General features: G+C 53.0%; 1 protein-coding gene across 4 annotated transcripts; it reads right to left on the bottom strand.

The window, feature by feature from the left end:
* Nucleotides 1-7,016: 7,016 nt before the first annotated feature.
* Nucleotides 7,017-21,805, bottom strand: HADHB (hydroxyacyl-CoA dehydrogenase trifunctional multienzyme complex subunit beta). Of its 4 annotated transcripts, none has more exons than XM_035568291.2 (16): nt 21,759-21,805; nt 20,477-20,551; nt 20,054-20,095; nt 18,452-18,551; nt 18,195-18,239; nt 16,868-16,967; nt 15,547-15,634; nt 14,793-14,980; nt 13,247-13,427; nt 12,151-12,272; nt 10,499-10,578; nt 10,362-10,409; nt 9,884-9,971; nt 8,557-8,631; nt 7,934-8,098; nt 7,017-7,277 (listed from the first exon to the last, which is right to left on the bottom strand). In XM_035568291.2, exons 2-16 carry the CDS (start codon nt 20,541-20,543, stop codon nt 7,242-7,244), a joined length of 1,425 nt encoding a protein of 474 aa, XP_035424184.1. In that variant the 5' UTR covers nt 20,544-20,551; nt 21,759-21,805; the 3' UTR covers nt 7,017-7,241. The 4 variants fall into 4 exon arrangements, with proteins under 4 accessions (XP_035424184.1, XP_050566100.1, XP_035424186.1 ...); XM_050710143.1 differs by having other exon boundaries at nt 20,477-20,621; nt 21,759-21,786; XM_035568293.2 differs by having other exon boundaries at nt 21,745-21,770.
* Nucleotides 21,806-22,025: the final 220 nt, after the last annotated feature.

Raw genomic sequence — 22,025 nt, 5'->3', positions numbered from 1 at the left:
CATGAGTGACACATGGAGGGACTTTCTAAAGGAGGTCATACAGCAGCCGAGAAGAGGAAGCCTCCAGCGAGCATCCTCTTGTGCATCCCTCTGGAGCCTGTGGTGCTGCAGGAGGTTACCAGCATGAAGGCAGGAGAGGCAAAGGCAGGGATGGGCAGCAGCTGGGGCACACCAGGAGATGTGCTGAAGTATGAGAAATCCAGATTCTAAAGGAGCAGGGGCAACAGGACAGGGGACACACAGAGGGTGTCATCTGCCTGGATGCCCAGAACAGCCCCGACAGGGTCCCTCACCACAATGGCTTAGAAAGATAAGGCTGGGATAAGAGGGAGGGTCCTAACATGGAAAATCAGTTACCGAAAAGGGAGAAAGAACAAATGGTGAATTGTCACCGTGGAGGGAAGTCTCCGGGGAACACCCCCTGACTGCTCAAGAGAAGATGGGAGCTGTAGTGGTGGCACTGACCGGTAGTAAGGGGCTGCAAACACCAAGCACGGCTGTCGCAGGATGGCAGGAGACCAGCTGCTGAAAGGGCAGACTGCACTGCAAAGCGACGCACACCCAAAAAGCAGGCTCAACGTCATGCCTCCAGGGATGGATATTATGCCAGCTACTGCTCCCCAGGCAAGACCTTGGGGTTGTAACAAGCAGGTCCACGATGGCAAAGATGTTCAAGCCAGGGAGCTGGGAAGAAACGTCTGCAGGGCAGGGGAAAATGTGCACATGGCGAGGGTTTGCTGGGCCAGGAGCACGCTCACTGGAAGCATCGCGCTTCGTAAAGCCTGGAGCAGACGGAGCTTTCTCCCACCTGAGGGTGGGAGCAGAAAGGAGCCACCAGCACAAGGAGCTCCTGCCCCAGCAGCACCCCCACCGCCAGCAGGAGCACTGATTCCCACTCTGTGCATTCACATCATTATCTTTAACATGTGCCACTATATTGGCAGTGTCTTCTGCTGGGGTCTGCTGCCCTCGGACTGGAGACTTCATTTACGTAACATTTCTATGCAAAAACCTGCTGGGCCCCAGTGCCGCTGCTTACTCCTTGAGATCAAACACGTGGGTTTCATCCGGACTGCAGCGAAACGCCAGCCTGCGCTAGCGACGCCCACGGCTCCTTCAGAACAGCGAGCAATAAAACGCACACCGCACTTTGCTCCATTGCTGAAGGCACCCAGCTGCTTTTAAAAGCCACAATTTCACCTGTCTTGTGTGTTGTTTTTTTTTTTTTTTCCCTAATGAAAATTAATTTAAGTGTATTAAAAGAGCCTCAATTAGATGACAAAACTGCAGAATATGCCAGCGGGCAGGGTTTGGCCTTGATGCTCCCCCAGCTCTCTCCTGTGGCTCTGCAGCCCCATACCCAAAATTTGGCCCTGGTGCTGCAGAGGTCACCTAGCACTGCAGAAAACAAACATGCACACATCTCCGTGAGTTTTGTCTTAAAAAGCCATCATCATTCCAGCTCCCAAGGAAAACAGGAATAGAAAAAAGAAAGAGATGAACAGAAGGGGAGGGAAAGAAAAGCCACTACAAGCTGCAGCTCAGCTGGCTCAAATTGAAATTGGGGCTTTTAATCCACGAAGTAAAACCTATAAGCAAATCCCCCTGCTCTAATTTTTGCCTTCCTGAAACCAGTGTTAGCCTTAGAGTTGGCAGAGCCATTAGTCGTTAAATAAGCAACCAGCTGCTGTGGCCACAGGGATGTTTCAAGCAGCCTTCTGGCAGGGTGCTGCAAACCAGCAGGGACACGGTAGGGTGGCAGCAAGTGGGGACGGGCATTGGGACGCCCTCGGGCACCCGCGCTCCAGCACAGCCTCCGTTACCGGTGCCAGGCTGCTGCTCACAGGTCAAAGTGGCAAGCAGGTGAATCTTTTCCCCAATACTATTTCTGGAGCAGAAGAGAAAAATATCAGTCTTATAAATAAACCCAGTAAATGCTCAGAGTTGTGCAAATACATCAAAGTTGCTCCCAACAAGAAACTCGCACCGAAAGCCCCCAGCTCCCCAGTGCCCTGAAGCTCCTGGAGCTCCCAGGGCTCAGGCAGCCCCACAGATGGAAAATCCAGGGGTGCTCGGGCAGCCCCAGGGTTGTGTGGGCAGTCCTGGTGAAGCTCAGGCAGTCGTAGGGATGCTCCAGAATGCCCCAGCAGCCCCCAGACGATGCTTGGACACAGGCTGCTTGGTGATGCTCACGCAAATCCAGCGATGCTCAGGCAGCCCCGGGGATGCTCAGCAGCTCTGAGTGTTTGGGCAGAGGGAGAGAAGAGGGCACAGGCACGAGGGGAGCGCCCTGCTGTGGTACCGTGCATGCAGAGAGCACAGCTGGCGTTTCCTCAGCACCTCTACCATAGCTTGGCACAGCCCCAGCTGCACACTGGGAGAGGCTGGGTGTGAGAGGGGTCAGCACGTCCTCCCAGGCTGTGCTCTCCAGCAGTTTCTGCATTCTCCACCCTCCCACGGTGACCAAATCCACTTTGCAGGGGAGCAGGGCAGTCCCCAGGCCAGGCAGACCCTCGGGGACATGCAGCCACCCTGCAGCCACACCACCCCTGCAGCACTGCCCCGGTCACTCCCATCACTGTGAAAAGGAGCTGCCAGAGCCCCGAAACAGCAACCACTGAGCTTGGGGCTTCTCCTGTGGGGAAACAGCCCCAAAGGGGCCTGGTGCTGCCGGGGCTGAGCAGAGTCCCTGTGGGGATTCTAGGAGGTGGGATTTGGGATTAGGAGAGGTGAGATTTGGGGATGTGAGATTTGGGATCTGGGGAGCCTTGCCAGCAAGGACTACAGGAGTAAAAGTACAAACGGGTGCAAAACCAGATGGCACGGCGTGAAACAAGCTGTGGTCCGTGCAGGGGAGCAGCAGGACCTGGCCCCGGCCAGTGCTCCACTGCCCTGTGAGCTCGGGGTCCCCTGGCCCTCTGCAAGCCCCAGCCCCCTGCAAACCCCAGCCCCTTGCTCCTCGCAGAACGGAATGGGCAAATTGGGAGTAAGCCCCCATCAACCGGTGACTCCCCTGTCACCCACCACGCTGGCACCCTCAGGCTGCCCTGGCTGTGCCCCGGACCACCAGGGGAGCCGGGCACACGAGGGGTGCATGAGCCATGCACGGGTGCGATGGGCTCCCAGCAAGGAGGGCAGTTCAGGAGTGGGGACCCTTCTTCCTCGTGCCCACAGCCCAGGCTGCCTCTCCTCGCCATCTGGGAGGTGGCAGGTCCCTCAAGCACAGCCACTCTGGTGGTTTCACGGCTCCAGACACGTTTATTGAGGCCCTCAGCCCTGCCCCGTTGCTCTGTGCATCCCGCCAGCCCCGGGGTCGGAGGCAGAGGGTGCCCTGGCACCTCCTTCGTGGGGGTCCCCCATCAATGCGCTGCTCCCACGCACAGCCAAGGAAGGTGTGACACCTCCGTGTCCCCTCTCTGTATCCCTGACACCCTGGGGTTGCAGCAGGATGCGGTGGCTGGGGACGGTCCCTGCTGCGTTATTGCCACACCCCGCAGGGCGCAGTGGCACCTTGTGGGAGCCGGTGTCACCCAGCAGCAGGTGGCTCACGAGGCGAGGGGCGAGGGCAGACACCTTCTCCTCATGCAGCCCTGCCCTGCCAGCCAGGTTTGGGCTTTTCTGGGGGACACGGTGGCCTCGGGACTCCTTCCAGCACCGTTGCCATGTTGCGTTCTTAATTAATTCCAGCCGCCGCTTTGTCATCCCATGGCATCTCCTCCCTGCCCACAAGCTCTCATCCACGTCACTCTGGGGACAGAGGTGACCACAGTCCATCTGGGGGGACCCCCCCGGCGTCGTCACAGCCGGTGCCCCCCGTGGATGCGCTACGGGGGATGCTCACCCCCGGCGATGCTCAGCAGCTCCTCCAGCTCCTGCTGCAGCCGCAGCCCCAGCAGCTCCCGCAGCAGCTCCCGGCGCCGGCTGCGGGGGGCGACCCCCATGCGCCGCAGGGTCCCCTCGGTCAGTCGCAGCAGGGCCCGGCCGGTGACCGCGTGCTCGGCCGCCAGCTGCGCCAGGTCCCCGTCCCTGTGCCGCACACCCAGCCAGGCGCACACCTCTGGCACCGTCCACTGTGCCGGGGGCCCCTCCGATACCTGCACCGGGAAGAGAAGGGTGAGCTGGGGTGTCCCCTCGCCCCCCCCCCCCCCAGCCTGTCCCTCCAGCCCCGTGGGAGATATGGGGTCAGGCTGGCTGCTCCATGCCCAAATTCCACCCCTCCCCGAAATGCGACCCTTCTGCCATCCCTGTGCCAATGCTGGTGCCGGCGCTCACATCCCCGTGGGGTCTCCCGCTCTCCCCCACGGAGGCTCCAGCCCCCAGCCCCTGCCCTCGCTCACCTCGGCCAGCGAACATCCCTCCGACAGTGCCTCAGCACCATCCTGCACCTCGGCGTCCATGTAGGGGTTCGGCAGGGCGTGGGGGCAGCTGGGGCTCCCTGCAAAGGGGGCTGCAAAAGCTGGGGTGAGCACAGCCCCCTGCACCCCTATTCCACACCGTCCCTGGGGTGTGGTGGCTGCCCTCCCTCCCTCCCCCGGTGCAGACCCCTCCTGCCCACCCAATTCATGCCCCCCTGGGCTGGCGCTGGGACAAGGCCCCAGCGCCTGTCCCGCCGTGTGGGCGCGCAGAGCCGGGCACACCCGGGAAGTGAGACCAGCCCTAGCTCCCCACCACCTCTGCAAGCCCGGGGGGGCTCCGGCGTGCCCTGGCACCCCCAACCCAGCCGGGACCCCTTCCCCAGCCCAACGTCCCCCTCCCCACCACCCTCTACCACACACCTCTGCCCTGGGTCGAGCAGGAACCCACCGCACGGAAAAGCAGGAGAGCAAAAGAAACCTTTGCCCGGGCCCTCCCTCTGCAGGCACAGCCGCACGCGGGCACCCCAACAGCACCGCAAGGCTGCCAGGGGCGCGGCTGCTCTGCAAGCTCGAATCGTGCCCCCCCCTTCCTCTTGGCTACCCCAGCCCTGGCCGCACCCTCCCCATGCAGCGCCAGGGGCCGGTGAGACCCCGGCCAGAGCCAGACACGACATTTCCCGGGGGTCAGAGGAGCGCAGAGCAGGGCAGCGGCCTTACCGCGACCAGGCGAAGGAGCTCTGCAAAGGCTCCCCCCTCTCCCGTCCCCGTCAGGTGCAGAATGGGCCCATCGCAGCCCGTCCCACGGGGTAAAAGCCCTCGTGTACCCGTACAGATCAACGTGGGACGCACCGGAGCAGCCTCACCTCCAGCGTGAGCTCCAGAACAGGGCGAGCCCCGAGGATGAGTCACATCCCGAAGGGCTGCAGCCCTGCCCGTACCTGCAACAGCCCCCGGCGCTTGTGCCCCCTTTCCATGCAGCCCCGGCGGGTTCCTGGGGACAGGTCAGTGCCCACGCAGGCAGGGCCAGCCTCGGTAACAAAGCAAGCACCCACACACTTCTGTTGCGTGGCGATACGTATCTTTACAGACTGTTTAACTCAACACATTCCGCGAAGTAGGAGTGCACCGAGTTATTAAGCAACTTCCAGCTGTGGGGGGGGGTGGGGGGAAAAAAAGGTCTTGTGCAGCCAGGTACACGCAGAGCTCCCAGGACTTCCTTGCTGACAGAGCCCTGGGAATATGCTCCTACGTGTGTGGGAACGTCAGGGATTGCAGTGGTGCTACTTTACACCGTCCTACCCCAATCAGCTCGGAAGCATGGGAAGGCCGGTGTGGATCAGCCCCTGTTCTCCAGCCATCGCGCCCCCCCCCAGACCCCAAAGGGACCTCTGCCCCGTGAAGCTCTTCGTGATGTGGACGCACCCAGCTACCCAAACGTGGGCAGAGGAATTGATTTTCAGCCACTCCGGCTGCCCAGCACGGTCCGACCGCAGCTCGGTGCCTGCACGCACCTCCCGGGGGGCCGCTGCGCAGAGCCCTTGCGAGCCACCTCCAGCTCAGCTCTGCAGAGCTTCCCTCTGCTGGGACACCAAGTCCACTGCTACCGGTGCTTGACTCCAAAGCACACGAGGTGCTTACAGAAAACCAAAGTGCTGCCCCTTCTCCTCAGGTTCTCTCCCACCCGCAGCCACCTCGCTGGGCAGCGCTCCCGTCAGCGCGGAGCAGCAACGTTGCACAAGATTTCCAGCCACCACCACGCAGGCACCGCCCGCCGTCCCACCCAGCTCTTATCTCAGCTTTGCCTCCACAATTGCAGCGCTGCTCAGCAGCAGGTGACTTGCTGAGGCGGTTCCTTCCATACAAGGGAGCCAAAGATTTTTAGAGGAAGATTCTGTATTGCCTGGCATGACCCAAGCCACCCTCATCACAACAAAAACATGAAAAGATGAGGGAGGAAAATAACTCAGAACATTAACCGAAGGGGCAAGAGCCATCTCATGTTCCCAAAATTCTGGGAGAAAGATGAGTCTGCAGAACTGATGTTTGTCACCAGCTTGCTTCTGCCCAAGTGTTATCCTGTCCCTATTTCTCAATTTTAAAAACACCAGACACCAAAAATGTGTAATTAGGGTGCCACAGAGAAGCATGAGTTATGTCTGAAAAAGCACATGTTACTTTGGTGACTCATTTGGGCACAGGAACTCGAGGTGGATTGTGGAAGCTGTCTCCCGTTTCAGAAAGCAAATACCTGGTTCAACCTTGGAACCCAAAGCCCACACCTTTCAGGCAAGGAGAAGGGAGAGAGGAAAAAAAAACACAAGCCAAACTTTTTTTCCTGGTTTATTGTGGCAAACATCAGTGACACTCAATTCTCAGAGGCAATTTGCTAACTCCATGCTGTTCAGACATCGTGCAGCAAACCTCCCCCTTTGAACCAGGTCAGCCACTTGAGTTTAAACCTGCTTCTGAAGAAGTTGTTACTCCCGACAACGGCACGTTACCTCACATCTCAGCCTGCCGACACTCAGCACTTTATGGATCTCCATCTCTGAGCTTCATTCTTTGTACATCACTTGGAAATCATTTTTTTTTCCAGGGAAAAAAAAAATAAATCTTGCTTACCAAAGAATTACAGTAGAAATCAGACTGGTTACAAGGACCTTGGAGACACTAAGAGCCACATTAACTTTTATTTTCCTCGACCTGGAATACATCTTAGAGTGCGTTTATTAGCTGAAAATTACCAGCAGTGTAGCTATAAGGTATTTACAAAGGCCACCAAAAATCCTTTCCAAGAAGGATTGTTTGTATGTTTTTATTAGTGCATTGAAATGGCATTGCCAGGCACAGGACACATGAATACTCGTTCAGCAGTCCCTTGTCCCATTACTGAGGGTAGAGTTCCACTAGCATTGCATGCCCCTAGAAATGGAGAGAGAGAGAGAGAGAGAGAGAGAACAGTCACAGAAAGGACTGGGTATTACGGGCAGGAGTCAACAGGAGATGCCCATCTCCCGCCCTTATTAAAATAAAGGTGAGGTAAGAGCCCAGAGCCGATTCACCACCAGGATTTGCTCTGGCAGCTCCGTGACAGCACAGGGCTGCTCCAAGTGCCGAGGCAGCAGCCCGGCTGATCAGCGCACCACGCTGCTCCCAAGGCAGCTCGTAAAGCACTCAGTGAGGAGAGAGCCAGGGGCAGGCCCTTGGGTTACCCACCCGGGCTGGGTTCCTACAGAACTACCTCCCGTCAGCACAATGCTGAACCAGGGCTCCCATCCACAGCCTCGACTGCTGACGGCAACCAGGCACAGCCCATCTCCCACCCATTTTTCTTGTAAAGATCTTTCTTCCCAAGATTTGAAAGGATGACCCTCGCAAGCCAAAATTTGGGAAGTTTTTGAGAGCCAGCACACAAACCCCTGAGAACATGGCAGAAACCTCTCCTTCCCCTGTGTATCTCACAGGCAGCAACACGCTGCATCCCCGGATGATTCTCCTGCTGGGCCAGAGGGGCTCGTAGGTGGTCAGGGCAGAGGAAGCTTCCAAGGGAACAGTGACAGACCCCACGGCATCATTACCTGCCCTCCTGCAGCACAGGCAGCAATCAGGCCATACTGCCCTCCCTCCTTCTTCAACCTGTGGGCAGCAGTAATTGCAAGGCGGCAGCCAGTGGCACCGAAAGGATGTCCCAGCGAGAGGGAGCCGCCCCAGGTGTTGAACTTCTCCAGAGGAGGGGCTCCAACCTGCAGGAACACGGAGGGACACAAGTAATAATCGCCTGTCTGGAAGGAGACTGCGACAATACCAAACCCCCACAGCCAGCCTTGACTGCTGGGAAGCGTTCCTTAGCATGCGCAAGTGCCTGATGGTGGCACAAAACTACACCAAAAGCTTTACTGCTTCACCCCCAGTCAGGCAGGTACAGTCTGTGCTGTCAGAAGGAATACAGGAGCTCTGAGCCCCAGCCACTGCTTTAATTCCTGCCTCGCCAGCAATCGCTGCTGCGGCTCTAGGTCTCCACCTGCTGGCAATGGGAACGCCTCCACTCCCACAGAAACTTCTCACGCTGGGGATTCACTGGCCCAGAGCTCAAGAAACGTTACTGCCCCTCACAGAACATTACAGCAGCTCTAGCCACGACGTGGAATCCAACAATGCTGAGTATAAACGAAATACAGAGACATCCTGGCTGTGTGCTTACCTTTGACTTCCTGCCCATGTAGTTTTGTGCAAACCAGTCTGAATCCATAGCTTTCAAGTTAGCCAGTATCTGCCCCTGAAAGGGAAGGGAGGGCAGACTTTAAGGAAAGCCTACAGACAGTGCTAGCAAACAGGAGATACCCCAAGATCAGCTCCAGCCACAAAACTAATACAGCCAACTGAAAAAAGCATTTTACAGGAGCAACTCTGTTAGCCAACATTAACTCAACCTTAGAATCACAGACCTTAAAGATCACCCAGTTCCAGCCCCCTGCCATGGGCACGACCCCTGCCCCCAGCCCAGGCTGCCCCCAGCCCCATCCAGCCTGGCCTTGGGCACTGCCAGGGATGGGGCACCCCCAGCTCCTCAGGGCAGCCTGCAACAGGGAGGGATTCCCTCCTCATGTCTGACCTAAACCTGCCCTCTTTTAGCTTAAAGTCGCCCCCCCCCCTTGTCTCAGCCTGTCTGTAGGAGAGGTGCTACAGCCCCTTGATCGCCTCCGTGCCCTCCTCTGGACTCGTTCTAATTCTTCTGTGTCCTTCTGGTGCTGGGGGCCCCAGAGCTGAGCGCAGGGCTCCAGGTGGGGTCTCACGAGAGCAGAGCAGAGGGGGACAATCCCCTCCCTCGTCCTGCTGGCCACGCTGCTTTTGGTGCAGCCCAGGGTACGGATGGCTTTCTGGGCTGCAAGCGCACATGCCAGCTCACATTGAGCTTCTTGTCAACCGACATCTCCAGGTCCTTCTCCTCAGGGCTACTCTCAATCCGTTCGTCACCCAGCCTGGATTTGTGCTTGGGATTGCCCCGGCCCAGGTGCAGGACCTTGCACTTGGCCTTGTTGACCCTCATGAGGTTCACTCAGGCCCACCTCTCAGCCTGTCCAGGTCCCTCTGGATGGCATCACTTCCCTCCAGCATGTGGACTGCACCAAAAAACTTGGTGTCATTTAGCTAGAAAAAGACACTGTCCAATTAACAAGCCATGTCACCAAATTAACACATCCTAACCTGTTAGTAGATGACCTGCAGAAGTGGTTTCCTTCATACAAGGATCTTGGTGACTTAAGATTTTTTTTTTTTTTTTTTTTACACGGTTTCTTGAAGAACCTGTACTCCCTTGGTGACCTCAAGCAACATAAGCCATCCTTCCAATGGATTGTGTCAGCGCATAAAATGTTGGTTATTAACTATATATATACTCCACTTACATATCTACATTCAGGGAAGACCTTAACAAGTGCTTTCACCAACACAGAAGTGCAAAAACAAAAGTCTGTCTACAGAACAGCATTTTACAGCTAGAGGGAGCCTTGGTGTTCAGAGATACTTACAGCAAAGGCTTCATGGAATTCAAACACATCGATATCAGCCATGGTTAGACCAGCCTTCTCCAGCACTTTGGGCGTTGCATATGTTGGACTGAAGAAGAGTTAAGAACCAGGAGTCGCACGTGAATACATTTCCTCCCATTATCATTCCCATTTTTCCGCAGGAAGCCACATTACATTCCGTCTCCCTAGGATGCACGGTACGGCTCTCTGCCTTTCCCACTCTGGCTGAAACAGCCCCAGGAACTACCACCAGCACCAACGTGCTGTGACGCCCCCCAGCAAACCAGGGTGGATATTTCTGCCACTGCTGCTCTCCCACGTTAGCCACCCGCCCTGCCAAGTCACACCTACCACACCAGCTCTCACACCTCCGTGAGAAGGCACGAAGAGAAAAAACAGAACCAAACATGCAACGGCAAGTCAAGGCCGTTGTACAAGTTCGGGCTGCTAGGGGAGGCTATTCGTCGTCGCCACCTACCCCAGCAGCAGCTGGTCCTTTGGGTCCTGGGACACATACACAAAGTCCCTGCAGAGGAGAAATGCTGTTAGTAACGGAAGGAGGAGAAGGAAACGAGAGCGGGCTTCAGACCCCACATACAGCAGCCCCTCTGTTACCTTAGGTAGGCCTTCGGCTTGTACCCCATCGCCAGAGCCTTCTCTTCAGACATGATCAGCATTGCCGAGGCGCCGTCTGTCTGCAACAGGCAGAAGAACCCAGTGAGGTCGCTGCCCGACGAGCGGGCGCACACCGGGCACAAAAGGAGCCTGACAACCCCACGGAGCAGCCCCTAAGAGAGACCCAAACATAGCCAGGGCCGCCAGGCTCTGCCACAGCGCTCCAAGATTTGCAAAGCTGGCTTGCTGTTACAGAATCGCAGAGTTGTAGGGGTTGGAAGGGACCTCCGGAGATCATCGAGTCCAACCCCCCTGCTAACAGCGGGTTCCCAACAGCAGGTTGAGCAGGAAAACGTCCAGGCCACTGCGTCCCCATTGCTTGCCTTGCCGAACTGAATCCCCAGGTTGCACTCCTGTTTGCCCGAGCTACACCCACAGGCCTCACGCAGGACGAGGATTTTATGAGGAATTATTTATCTTCCAGCGTGTGCAGGAGCCCTGTGATACAGGACAAGTCTGCCTGACTGAGCGGATGGACAGACAACCTCCGAATGATGCAAGCACACCCTGCTGGAGCACCTCCTTACAGTCCACGACTCCCTCTGGTTTCAAGCAGGACAGAGGTGCCCAGCTGCACTATCGGTCCTTAGGACCAAACACACCTGTTCATTCAGCCCCATCCCAAAACTGGGGTATAATTCTGGGATGCCAAAAGCCACAGGCTCAACACACTGCAAAAAGGAACATCATGGCCTTGGCAACATGATCACTCCTTTCTGGGATAATAGTCCAGCCTGGCCTACAGCTCTGCTGCGTGCAGCACACCAGCAGCGTTTCAAGTGTTCCTAATACCAAGGCTATGGCATTATCAGGCCTCTGCAAGTCCCCATGAACCTTAAGGAGTTGGTATCACTGCTGCTTTAGGAGCCCCAGCAGCAGTTGTGCTCATCGCAACCTGTGGGACAGCCTTTTAAACACACGAGAAACTGTCAGGGCTGCACGCAGAAACAAGACTGTGCCTTCAAGCTCTTTGTGGGAGACTGCCAGTGGCAATCACCTTATGTCGAGTCTCAGGAACTGGGACCCAGACACACCTCACCTAATTCACAAAAAAACTACTTTAGATTTCAGCATGGTTGATGGTTGGACTTGATGTCATCTTGAAGGTCTTTTCCAACCTAAATGATTCTATGAAAAGAGCTTAGCTTAAAAGCCTTAGAGAGAAGACAAGGAGCATACGTGGAAGAGGGCTCCATCACAGATGTGCTAGAGAAATCTCCTCTTCCACTCTGTGCGTTACAGGGTAAGCCTTAACGTGACGAGCTTAGTCCAAACCTACCAACTTCTAGACTTACAATGTGATTGATCTCATCCTGGAACAGAATTTCTACAAATCAACCCCAGGTTGCTTTTTCAAGAGAGACAGCTATGGAAAGGCAAACACGTAAAAAGAAACAATTTCAGGGGCTTAATTCTTGACTTGAAAACAAAACAATCCAGTCCCCAAGTTCACTACAAAAAAAAAATCTTATAGCAGGTGATACCACAAAGGAGACAACTCATTCCCACAGATTACACCAGCTGAGTCTACATGCCTGTGGAGGCTGAGGGCGAACCAGACAGTTTCCCCAGCTGGCTCACGAACACCTTACCAGGAAGGATGAGTTGGCAGCTGTGACAGTTCCATACGGTTTGACAAAAGCTGGCTTCAGCTTGCCCATCTGCTCCATTGAGGAAGGGCGGATCCCATTATCTTTGGTAACCGTATCTCTGCCTGTTGATGATTAAAAATAAAGTTCAGCAAACATGAATTTGTACACCAGGACTTCAGAAAAAAAAAATCAGAAAATTATGCTTTTTATGACAGATTGGAGGAAGAAAAAGGGAACATCCATTTGCAGTATCAAGCTAATTAACATGACCAAAAATATCACTTAAAAACTGAAGCAGCTTTACTTTCTCTTTAAAGACCAAAAAAAAATGAAGTGCTACAGTCTATTTACAATAAGGAAAAAATACCACACAGAAAGCCCAGTTGATAAAAAGACTTTAAATAGAGATTATAAAGCCTAAATTGGAGAGCTGAATCTAAATCAGTATATGCTTATGTGCCAAGTTTTGAGGAAGTGAGAGTGCTGGCAAGAACCAAATACATGCATCTTCAGCTATACTGACTGCTTAAACACACCAGCTAACAAAAAGCACCAATTCTAGTATAAAGACAGCATGAAACTGCAGAACTGTAAAACCAAGGTCTCATTAGGAAACTAAGTACAGAGTAAAAGTGCCCCAAATTAAAGCGCCCAGGCCGTTTCACATCCGAGCAATGACTGTGAGGCCTGGTGAACTGGGATCTACCAAGTGGATCATATTTTCGGTGTTCCTACCCAGCACCTGATTCATCAGACCAGCATGAATTTGTTGCTTATTTCTATTTGTTGTTGATAGCTTGGGGTATAAAAATCAGTCCTGATTTTCCTTGTTCTATCGTCACATTAGCAAGGATACAAGATGGATACTACAAAATTCAGATATGCAAGGATATGTTTATATATTCAGATATGCGTATTTAGAAACAAGCTCTTTTAGTAGTCTTCCAGGGAGCCAGAGAGGGCGTACCAAAGAGTTAAAACCTGTAACATACACGGAATGTTATGAATTGGTCCCCAGTGCTTCCTCTCCTCTTCTTAATAAAGCACTTCCTTATTTAACTGGTGTGTGCTAGCAGTGAAATACGTGCACTTTTACCTGGCACTTTGAAGGGTACCACATCGAGAAGCAAGCCTCCGTCCTGGGCTTTCTTGGCTAGCGTGTGAGAGCGGAGGGCATACTCATCTTGCTCCACACGGGAAACTGCAAAGGCAGCAGCCAAGCGATCAGCAGAGTGCCCCATGGTCTCGCTGGTGGAGAACTCGGCCACAGCTGGGAGCTACAAAAAAATAAAATAAAGTCAGCACACAGAAATGCCTCTCCCTGTAGCAGTTACAGGTGGTTTACGAAACACCACTAAGTTCAGACGCTGGTTAAGCCCCGCACTCAGTGAACGAGACCCTTCCACTCCTTCAGCTGAGCTGTCAATATTAGAGCTATGCAAATAACAGGCGGTACCGTATGTTTGACTGAGTCAGTTCTGGTATGAGAAGAATCGTCACTTTCAAAGCGTATGATTTCAGAAAAAATGGATAAAGTGAGATCCAGGCTGCTGCTAAATCCAGGAGTTCGAGAACCACGCTGGATATGCACACGGTGCTCTGTGAATGTAACAAGGGCTCCCCAGGAGGGGTGACTGGACTTTTTGGGCCAAGATTAAACAACCTATCCTGGGACCTTAAAAGCTTCTGCTAAACACCTCCACAAGCAAAGCCAGAGACAGCAGGTGAGTTCAGCTTAGCTTTTATTCTTACAGCAGCACCCAGGAAATCCCTGCATGCATTTAAGTCTGCAATTTTAATATATTATTTAGACTTTGGATCTCATCTCTGCTACATGTACACTGAGCTTCCCTGCGCTCCAGCTAAAGGTGACCAGCAGGAGAGACACGCAGTTTTCTTGTGAAGAGTTTGGTGGCGTTGGAGAGAAGTGCTCTTCCTTCCAACCTCCATCATGCCGTAGTTCACCTCCCTCATGACCTCAGAGAGAGGCAAGAGTGGCCCCCTCTACAGCAGGCTCCTGACATTAACCAGCAGGCTACCCGTTCTCATCGGGGCCCAAACACGGGAACTGAACACATTCGGCACCTGGCATGACGTGGCTGGGAACAGCAATCATAAGGCAATATTGAAGAGGCATTAATCAAACAGTAACTACATTATTATACTAAGGATGTGCCTTTCCTGAGCATGTCACTTCATTATTTAGGAAACAAGAATTCCTCTGATGCTTTATGACAATGGCACAAGCTATGAATTGATGGGAAAAAGCTTCCATTTTTTAGTCTCCAGCACACAGTTTGGCCAGGAGCCGCAGGAAGAGGGAGGAGGTTTGAAATGTTGAAGTACATTAGGTTTCCTGAAGACCAACATGTAAGAAGACAAAGTCAAAACACAGCAGAGAGTCACAAATGCTACAAGCTGCATCAGACAACTGTAGCTTTAACGTAAATCACAGAGATCCAATAAAGGAGAGCCATGGGAAGCTACCTTAGCCCTTTTTAAATCCATGTATGCTCTCCAGTGAAGCTAAAAAATAACCTGAGCCAACTTGTTTCACACCTCCTTATAAAACCGTTTAGTTTTTAGATTAGTAAGTTTTAATAGTTTTTAATAGCGTCTAAATGCCTGCAAGAAAAAAATACCTCAGGAGCAAAGTAGTCAGGGCGAATTTTGGAAATCAGAGCGAGCTTTTGGCCCAAGGTCTTGGCTCGGTTTAGAGTGAGCATAGTCTTCCTCATCTTCCTGCTGTGACGAATGGGAACATCCGACATTAACTCCACACCCCCTGCTACGACGACATCGCACTGTCCAGCTGCAATCAAGCCCACGCCTGCAGAAAGAGACAGTTTGCCATGAGGGCTGCAGGGAGAAGCAACGCTTACCTCATTAGTGCCTAGAACACTATATTTTATGTCCTTCTCCAGCCTCCGGCTTTGGCCAAGTGACACAGCACGTGTTTAACTGAGACAGAGCAGGACAAAGACATTTTATGAAGCACACTAGTTTTGTAATTTTGCTTCCTTTGTCACACACAGTGTGGGAGAAGAGCATTCCCAGTGATGCAGGATACCAATTTTTTTCTCTGCCCAGGCTTAACCAAAGATGACAGTAGCCTGAAAGGCAGCGACTTCCTTATCAAGATTTAGTCTTTACCTCCCAAGCTAACACGGATACTGAGCAGAGGCTGTGGCTGAATGCAAACAGAGCCAAGCTGCTGGCAGGCCTATCGCAGGTGCTCAATTTGCAGTGTATTTTGTTAGTTCACAGTCTTTCTTCTGTTCCAGAATTTCTTCGCCTGCTTAGTTATGTTCACTAAGCAGCATGAGCTAGCTGAGGGACGGAGAGGAATTGCCAAGCTCGGTTTCAAACCACAGCTTGTTCTTGCAGCCAACGTACCTGTGGTCATAGCCTGGTTTGAAGAAATGCAAGCCATGGTGACTGTATGGGCTGGAGTTTTGTCAGAGAAGCCAGCTCCCAAGGCAGCCTACGAGCGACAAAGAAGGACTGTTAAAACCTGCACCTGTTGCTCCACGGGGCCAGACCTGCCTCCTGCCCAGCAACACGCCTTTGCAGACTAAGTTGAAAACAAGCACCTAGAGGACTTGTTAGTGTTAGGTCAGAGGTTGGACTAGGTGATCTTGGAGGTCTCTACCAACCTAGATGATTCTGTGATTCTGAGTTCCCACTCAGCCAACTACTGCAGCAGCGATTCCCCTCCCTGGACTCTGGGAACTGGAGAAGGCAGCTGCCCCCCTCTCAGGGCTCTCAGTCAGGCTGTGCAATCACCAGGTACGAACTAATTGCACGCCTCATCACTTCGAGAGAGCTTTCAAGCACCTGACGTTGTCTTTGCTTCACATTATTTGCAAAGGTGGCACGTGAAAAGAGTTATTCAGAGCCCTTAGGACAAGGCGCTGTGAGTTGCTTCAACCAGAACAGAAAACATCTGCAGTTCAGCAAGCAGTCTCGTTTGACCCAGCACAGGAAAACTGCTCGCAACAAGACCTTCCCTAGTTGAGACGTGGCCAACTGGTTTAAAGTTCACCACTTGTTCCCAAGTTAAAATTAAACCGCAGCCTCATCTGACTGGCAGGTGACCAAAGCAAGTATTTGCATACACAAGGCTAAAGCTGCCGATGGAACTGGAGAGCCTCATAATCTCCTAAGCCTTTCCAGCACGTTACGTAATCATTTTGCCGGGTTGCAGAGAATAACAGAAAATCACATGCCACCCGCATCACATTCCTGTAGCAGACCAACCTCTTTGCGTGTATAACGCGCGAATTGGGTGTTCTGCCTGCCAGAAGAAAGGGCAACTAAGCTACTGCATTTCAAATCGTTCAAACTCTGCATCTGACCAGGCAACTGAAGTAAATAGATACAAAGCAATCCATCACAGCATGCTCTGGTCCTCCCAACTACTTTGGACATACCAGCCTTTGAGCCCGATCGGTAATTAGAGCTGAGTGATCAGCAGTCATCAACAAAAGCTTCCCTTTCAGGCAAGAATCAAGCAGAGGCTTCAGAGCATTAAAACGTGCTTGATATTGGGCAGATTTCAACAAGGGGCAGAGCCCCATACAGTTACTTGTCTGCCAATACTGGCCCAACTGGCTTATATTCCTAAAGCCAAGTTACACTGGACTTTTTTCGCGAGGGCTTGCTATCTTCATTCTAGAAGAATGAAGAAACAGAAGAAACAGTGCACGTAACCCACCTCTCTGGCAACGTTGCTCGTTTTCACTTCCTGGATCACCGTGCCGTAAACAATGTAATCAACAACATCCTTTGGGACACTGGTCCGGTTCAGCAAGCCCCTAGGGAGAAGACAGAAACAAGGAGAATTTGTACCGTGCAAGCAACGGCGTTGCCACAAGCCCTCAAACATCTATCTGCCACTAGCTTGGCTGGAGAACACAGCAACGACGGGGCTGTAGCTGCCAGAGGTCCAAAGGAAATCTTGTGTGTGGGGGTACTTAAGGACAAGTGCAACTGACCACAGACTGCAAATAATCGTAGCGGTATCACGCCGCTTTATTACCTAATTTCATGAAACCAGTCACTATCTCCCTCCAGAAGTGGCTGTCAGTATCCTCCCCAGTTTGGAGAATTGTGACATCCAAATTGTAGGAAGAAGGCCCCAGAGAAACCAAAGCCCATTACATTGGTGTAGGCACATGTAAAGCTTCCATAGAGATGCAGAAAACGAGCAGTGCATTTTCCCAGCTCACTAGGAAATATATTGCATTATTTGCTACAACATCCTGGCAAATACGGCAACACAGGAAATTCCGTTGTAGTGATTAAGGACAGTGGGATTCAGACAGCTTCACACACTGCAAACCATCAAATAAAGATGAAAATAGAGGCACTTCCATCAAGAATTTCTCTCCAGCAGCACTCTAGCCTCCCCCCACCCCAACGCCCAGGACACAGCCCCCAGGCAGCATTAGCACCCTGCCTGCCAACCACAGCAGCCTGCCCTGGCCAAACGCAGCACTCAGATTTGACATGACTGCACCCAGCCTCCCAACCCTTCCTCGGGCTTTGAAATCTCCTTTCCTCCGTGGTAATGCCTTCTTTCTTCTCAACAGCACTTTGCCCTGCGCCTGAACAACAAAAATCCCACTGCTAAGGACACGCAGCTCTTGTCAAATCGCTACAGAATGAAAGGGACAGGAAGGTGGCGGAATTAGCTGGCTGCTCTCATTGCCAGTTTTCTCTCAATTGCAGATGGTTTTTCCCTTGAATTTTAAGCACACCTCAAGAGTAGCCTCTGTATTTAGAAAACTACGCAGTCAGAATTCAAATTAACTAGTTGTTCAAGTGAGACAACAATGAAACTCCCTGTCACCACACTTTTACTCCTGCCCATTGCAAATCCTGCTGCTCCAGCCACCTACTACGGCAGCAGCTGACCAAGAAAAATGAAGTACTGCTCAGAGACAAGACCAGTCAGCTCTGCGCGTGCCACTGAGCCAACACCAGGACCCCAGCAGTTCTACGAGAGTTTTCTGGGCTCTTTTAGCATTCCGCGTACTTACTGCAGTGCTGCTCTGGCTAAGTCATGGGGCATAAGATCCGCGTATCTGGAAGATAAAGAAGAAAAGCAGAAAATTAAGGGCAATCTTCTTCAAACCGTACTTTTTCCATAAAGACGGGATAACCGTCAGCAATCTGTCATTTCTGGGCCTGCAGGCATAAAAAATAATTACATTAAGATGACAAGTAAGGCAACTTTTTTCAAAAAATGACTCTACTGTTAACCAAGTGAGCGGGCGTTTTCTTATTTTGTACTTACGAGGTGCCAGACTGCAAAAATGGAATACGGACGCCCTCCACCACAACAATGTTCTTCACACCACTTTTGGCTAAGGTCTTCTTACTCTTAGGCTGGACAGCTAAAAGAGAGGCATACCTAACTGTTAACGAGAACACGATCAAGCTTAAAGCTGTTAAAATTAATAGAAAAGTATGGAAAATGTTGTCTTTTAGTGCATAAGTCAAAAGCGCTGTAGGTAGGACCCCTGGGCTGTGAGATCTTGTCTCTGTCTGGTTAATTATATGATCTGTGAAAGTGCTTTAACAACTCAGTATTTCCCTCATCCGTCGAGAGACTCATCTACAGCTACACCGAGGCAACAGCACAGCAGAGAATCACGGCACAAACTCGTAGTCTCCGTTACCATCGGCAAGAGCAGTGCAAGAATAGACACCTCTAAAAACGCTGCACGGCTTCTGAAATGAGTGAGGCAGACCACACTCAAAGCCCTGCAGCCAGAATAAGGCCTCACGCAGGCTCTCACTGCAGTGCAGCAAGGAGCACAAACAACGATCCACAACTGCTTGCAGATGTGCTCTTACTGCACGGTGACGGGGAGATACTTCATGGTCAGTCAGCACAGCTCAGGAACTAACCAACTTGCACTTCCCTCGGAAAGCAGTGGCAAAGAGCGCGTACAGTTACTGCAGGTAACTTGCTACTTTTCTCTAAGGCCTCCCGTGATTCCAGGGTCAAGATAAAAGCAGTGTCCCGATGCAGTACCATTCAACAGGCCACTGCCAGAGCTCTTCCGAAGCGACGATTAAGAGTTCAATGACAATTTCCTAACACAATCAGGCCTGCAAATCTTAGCAAGCATTTACAACATGGGGCAGCTCCATTTACAGTCCATTAAAGCACAAAGATACTTTTTAAAAAAAGTGGATTAAATCCAGCTAAACACCGTGCTCAAGCAAGCAAAGGCACAAGTATGAAGCTCCGGCACTGTTCATGGGTTTTACAAGGCTCTCTGTACAAAGCCAAGGAGGTATGGGGAGCTACTGTTCAGGTTCCTTTCCAAAATCCAGGCAGCTCAAAGCATTACAGCCACCTGAGCCAGCCCATGGTGACTCCTAGAGCCCCAGATCACCCCAACTGCCCAGAGAAAGACAGAGCTAATAGCCCGTGTAACGGCGCAGTCAGCGGATCCACTAAGACCCGAGCCTCTTACTGGTCTCACTGGACATCAGAGCTAATCTCACAAGCTTCCCCTAGTCAGGGACAACCCCGTCCCATCCTGGGCAAGAGATGTGGTTACCCCTCGACAGCCTGTAACGTCCTGGCTTAGCTTTTCGGTTTAGACACCAGAAAGCATAATCCATCAGGTGAGGACACTGTGAGCTCTGCAATGGGCACAGCTGCTGGGGGCGAGGGGCATTCACGTGTTTGGGGGGACTCCACTGCAGTGCTCTGCCTGTAGTTTTACTTGTTGGCACCTTCCGGGGGGCACTCTTGATCTACTGCTGACTGCACTGTGCTTCTGATATCTGTGCAGGATGAGACACGTCTGGAACAGGGAGGCAGCTTCATGACCTGCCTGTTAGCACAGACCCACTGCGATGCCTGGTGCCATCACCTTACCTGCAGCCTGCAACTGTGGAGAGCAGCTGAGTGACCGAGCGACTGAAAAACAAGGAAAGGAAAAGAGGATCTGTCAAAACTTAAGTGTTAAAAACATTTCCAGCTTCTGTAAGAAATATAAAAAGTTAAAAAAAAGATAACATCACGGTAAGACAACTGCATGCACCTACACATCTGTGAGATATTTTTTATTTCACTCTGTTCAAAAAAGTGGCGTAGTTCATACTGCCAGGGTAACACAAGATTCCTCCCACACTAGAAGACGTGGGAAGGACAAACATGTCAGCAATGGAATCAGTTGTTTAAAAAACAGATGACAACGGAACAAAGATTCAGCTACAAGCATCTACTCCAACCCTAACACAGAAAACGGAACTTTGTGACCTCCCAGTTCAAGCTTTTAATAAATGCAAAGATACTTACAGACCCTGGCAGCCCATGCTGAAGAAGCAGGGAGGTTTCGGATGGTATGGGTCAGCATGGAAGTCATTTTGATATCTAGAGGAGGCAAAGACCGCTATTAGTCCAATCTGACCTCTTCAGAACAACTTCAGAAGAAGCAATCTGCCTGTTTCACGCAGCCAAAAAAGCCAAGAAAGGGAAGGTGATCCAAGGGCAGCTGAGAGCAGCACAGAGAACTACTTGCTGTTACTTTTCAAGCAGCATCTAACAGACAAGGAGACTGGGTTGTAACTGTGGCCTGCTATAACACTGCAAATAAACATCGCTCTCTCCGATGACCCAGCCTGGTACTACCAGCAGCCAGGGCAGCTTCAGGCTCCCCCCTCAATAACTGTTCCACCGCTTCCCCCTGGAAAATTGTCCCAGCGCCCAGCCAGTATCACTGTCTGCGTGACTCGCCAGACGCCCTCTCCTTGGCACCATTTCACGCCACTGCCCCTAATTTTAACTGCTGGTGCTAACCCAGTAACTCCTGCGGTGTTCTCCCTGGGGAGCAGAACGAGCTGGGATCCAGCACCCCAGGCTTCACCTGCAGCCCATCCCGAAACGGGATCCCCAGCCTTCCCCACTGACAAAGCCTCGTCTGCAGCTTTTCCTCCCCAGCGTGAATCCCAGAATCATTCAGGCTGGAAGAGACCTCCAAGATCACCTGGTCCAACCACCCCCCTACCACCAGCGTCACCCACTGCACTGTGTCCCCAAGCACCACATCCAGCCTCTCCTTCAACACCCCCAGGGACGGTGACGCCACCACCTCCCTGGGCAACCCGTCCCAACGCCTGACTGCTCTTTCTGAGCAGAAATGTCTCCTCATTTCCAACCTGAACCTCCCCTGGCACAACTCGAGGCCATTCCCTCTGGTCCTATCCCTATTTATCTGTGAGAAGAGGCCGACCCCCAGCTCCCTGCCCCTGCTGCCCCATTCCCTCACGCTCTCAGCAGGGCAGCACCGCTCCCTCCCCATAACACCCCTGCCCCAGAGGCCTCTCTCAGACCCCTCACAGACCCCCCATTTCCCCCCCCAGCTCCCCACAACCCCCAGGGCGCCCCCTAAGGAACCCCCCCACGGTCTGGCCCGGCCCTACCCGCCACCAAACCCCCCGGTACCCCCTCGCGTACCCCCTCAGAGATCCCAGAGCCCCCTCACGTACCCGAAAACCCCTCACGGGGCCGCCCCCTCCCCTCAGCAACCCCGCAGCCCTCCCCCGTCCCGGCCCCACCGCCCCCACCTGAGCCCACTCACCCCAGCGCCGCCACCACCTCCCCTCACGCAGGCCCCCGCTCCCGCCCCGCCCCCGGGGCTGCCCCGCCGCCCGCCTGATCAACGCGCCCCACCCCGCCCCTCTCCCGCCGCCCCCGCTCCGCTCTCGCCGCCCTTCTCGGTAGCTCCGACGACGATCGAGGCGCGGCGGGGCGCGGGGGCGGAGCGGGAGCGGCGGGAGGCGGCGGTTCTGCAAGCCCGGGGACGGGCAGCAGCGCGGGGCAGCCTCAGGGGAGGGTCGGGGCGGGG

This window comes from Cygnus atratus, chromosome 3 (genome assembly GCF_013377495.2).
Source record: "Cygnus atratus isolate AKBS03 ecotype Queensland, Australia chromosome 3, CAtr_DNAZoo_HiC_assembly, whole genome shotgun sequence".
In the NCBI taxonomy this organism is placed as follows: domain Eukaryota; kingdom Metazoa; phylum Chordata; class Aves; order Anseriformes; family Anatidae; genus Cygnus; species Cygnus atratus.
The sequence above is the reverse complement of the archived record's forward strand: the minus strand, read 5'-3'. Positions and strand labels throughout refer to the sequence as shown.

Coding starts and splice junctions, on each gene's coding strand:
- HADHB (XM_035568291.2), bottom strand. CDS start 20,543: ATGACTTCCATGCTGACCCATACCATCCGAAACCTCCCTGCTTCTTCA. Junction 20,096..20,476: donor AGCATGGGCTGCCAGGGTCT/GTAAGTATCTTT, acceptor CTTGTTTTTCAG/TCGCTCGGTCACTCAGCTGC. Junction 12,273..13,246: donor GGTACCCTTCAAAGTGCCAG/GTAAAAGTGCAC, acceptor AATCATCAACAG/GCAGAGATACGGTTACCAAA.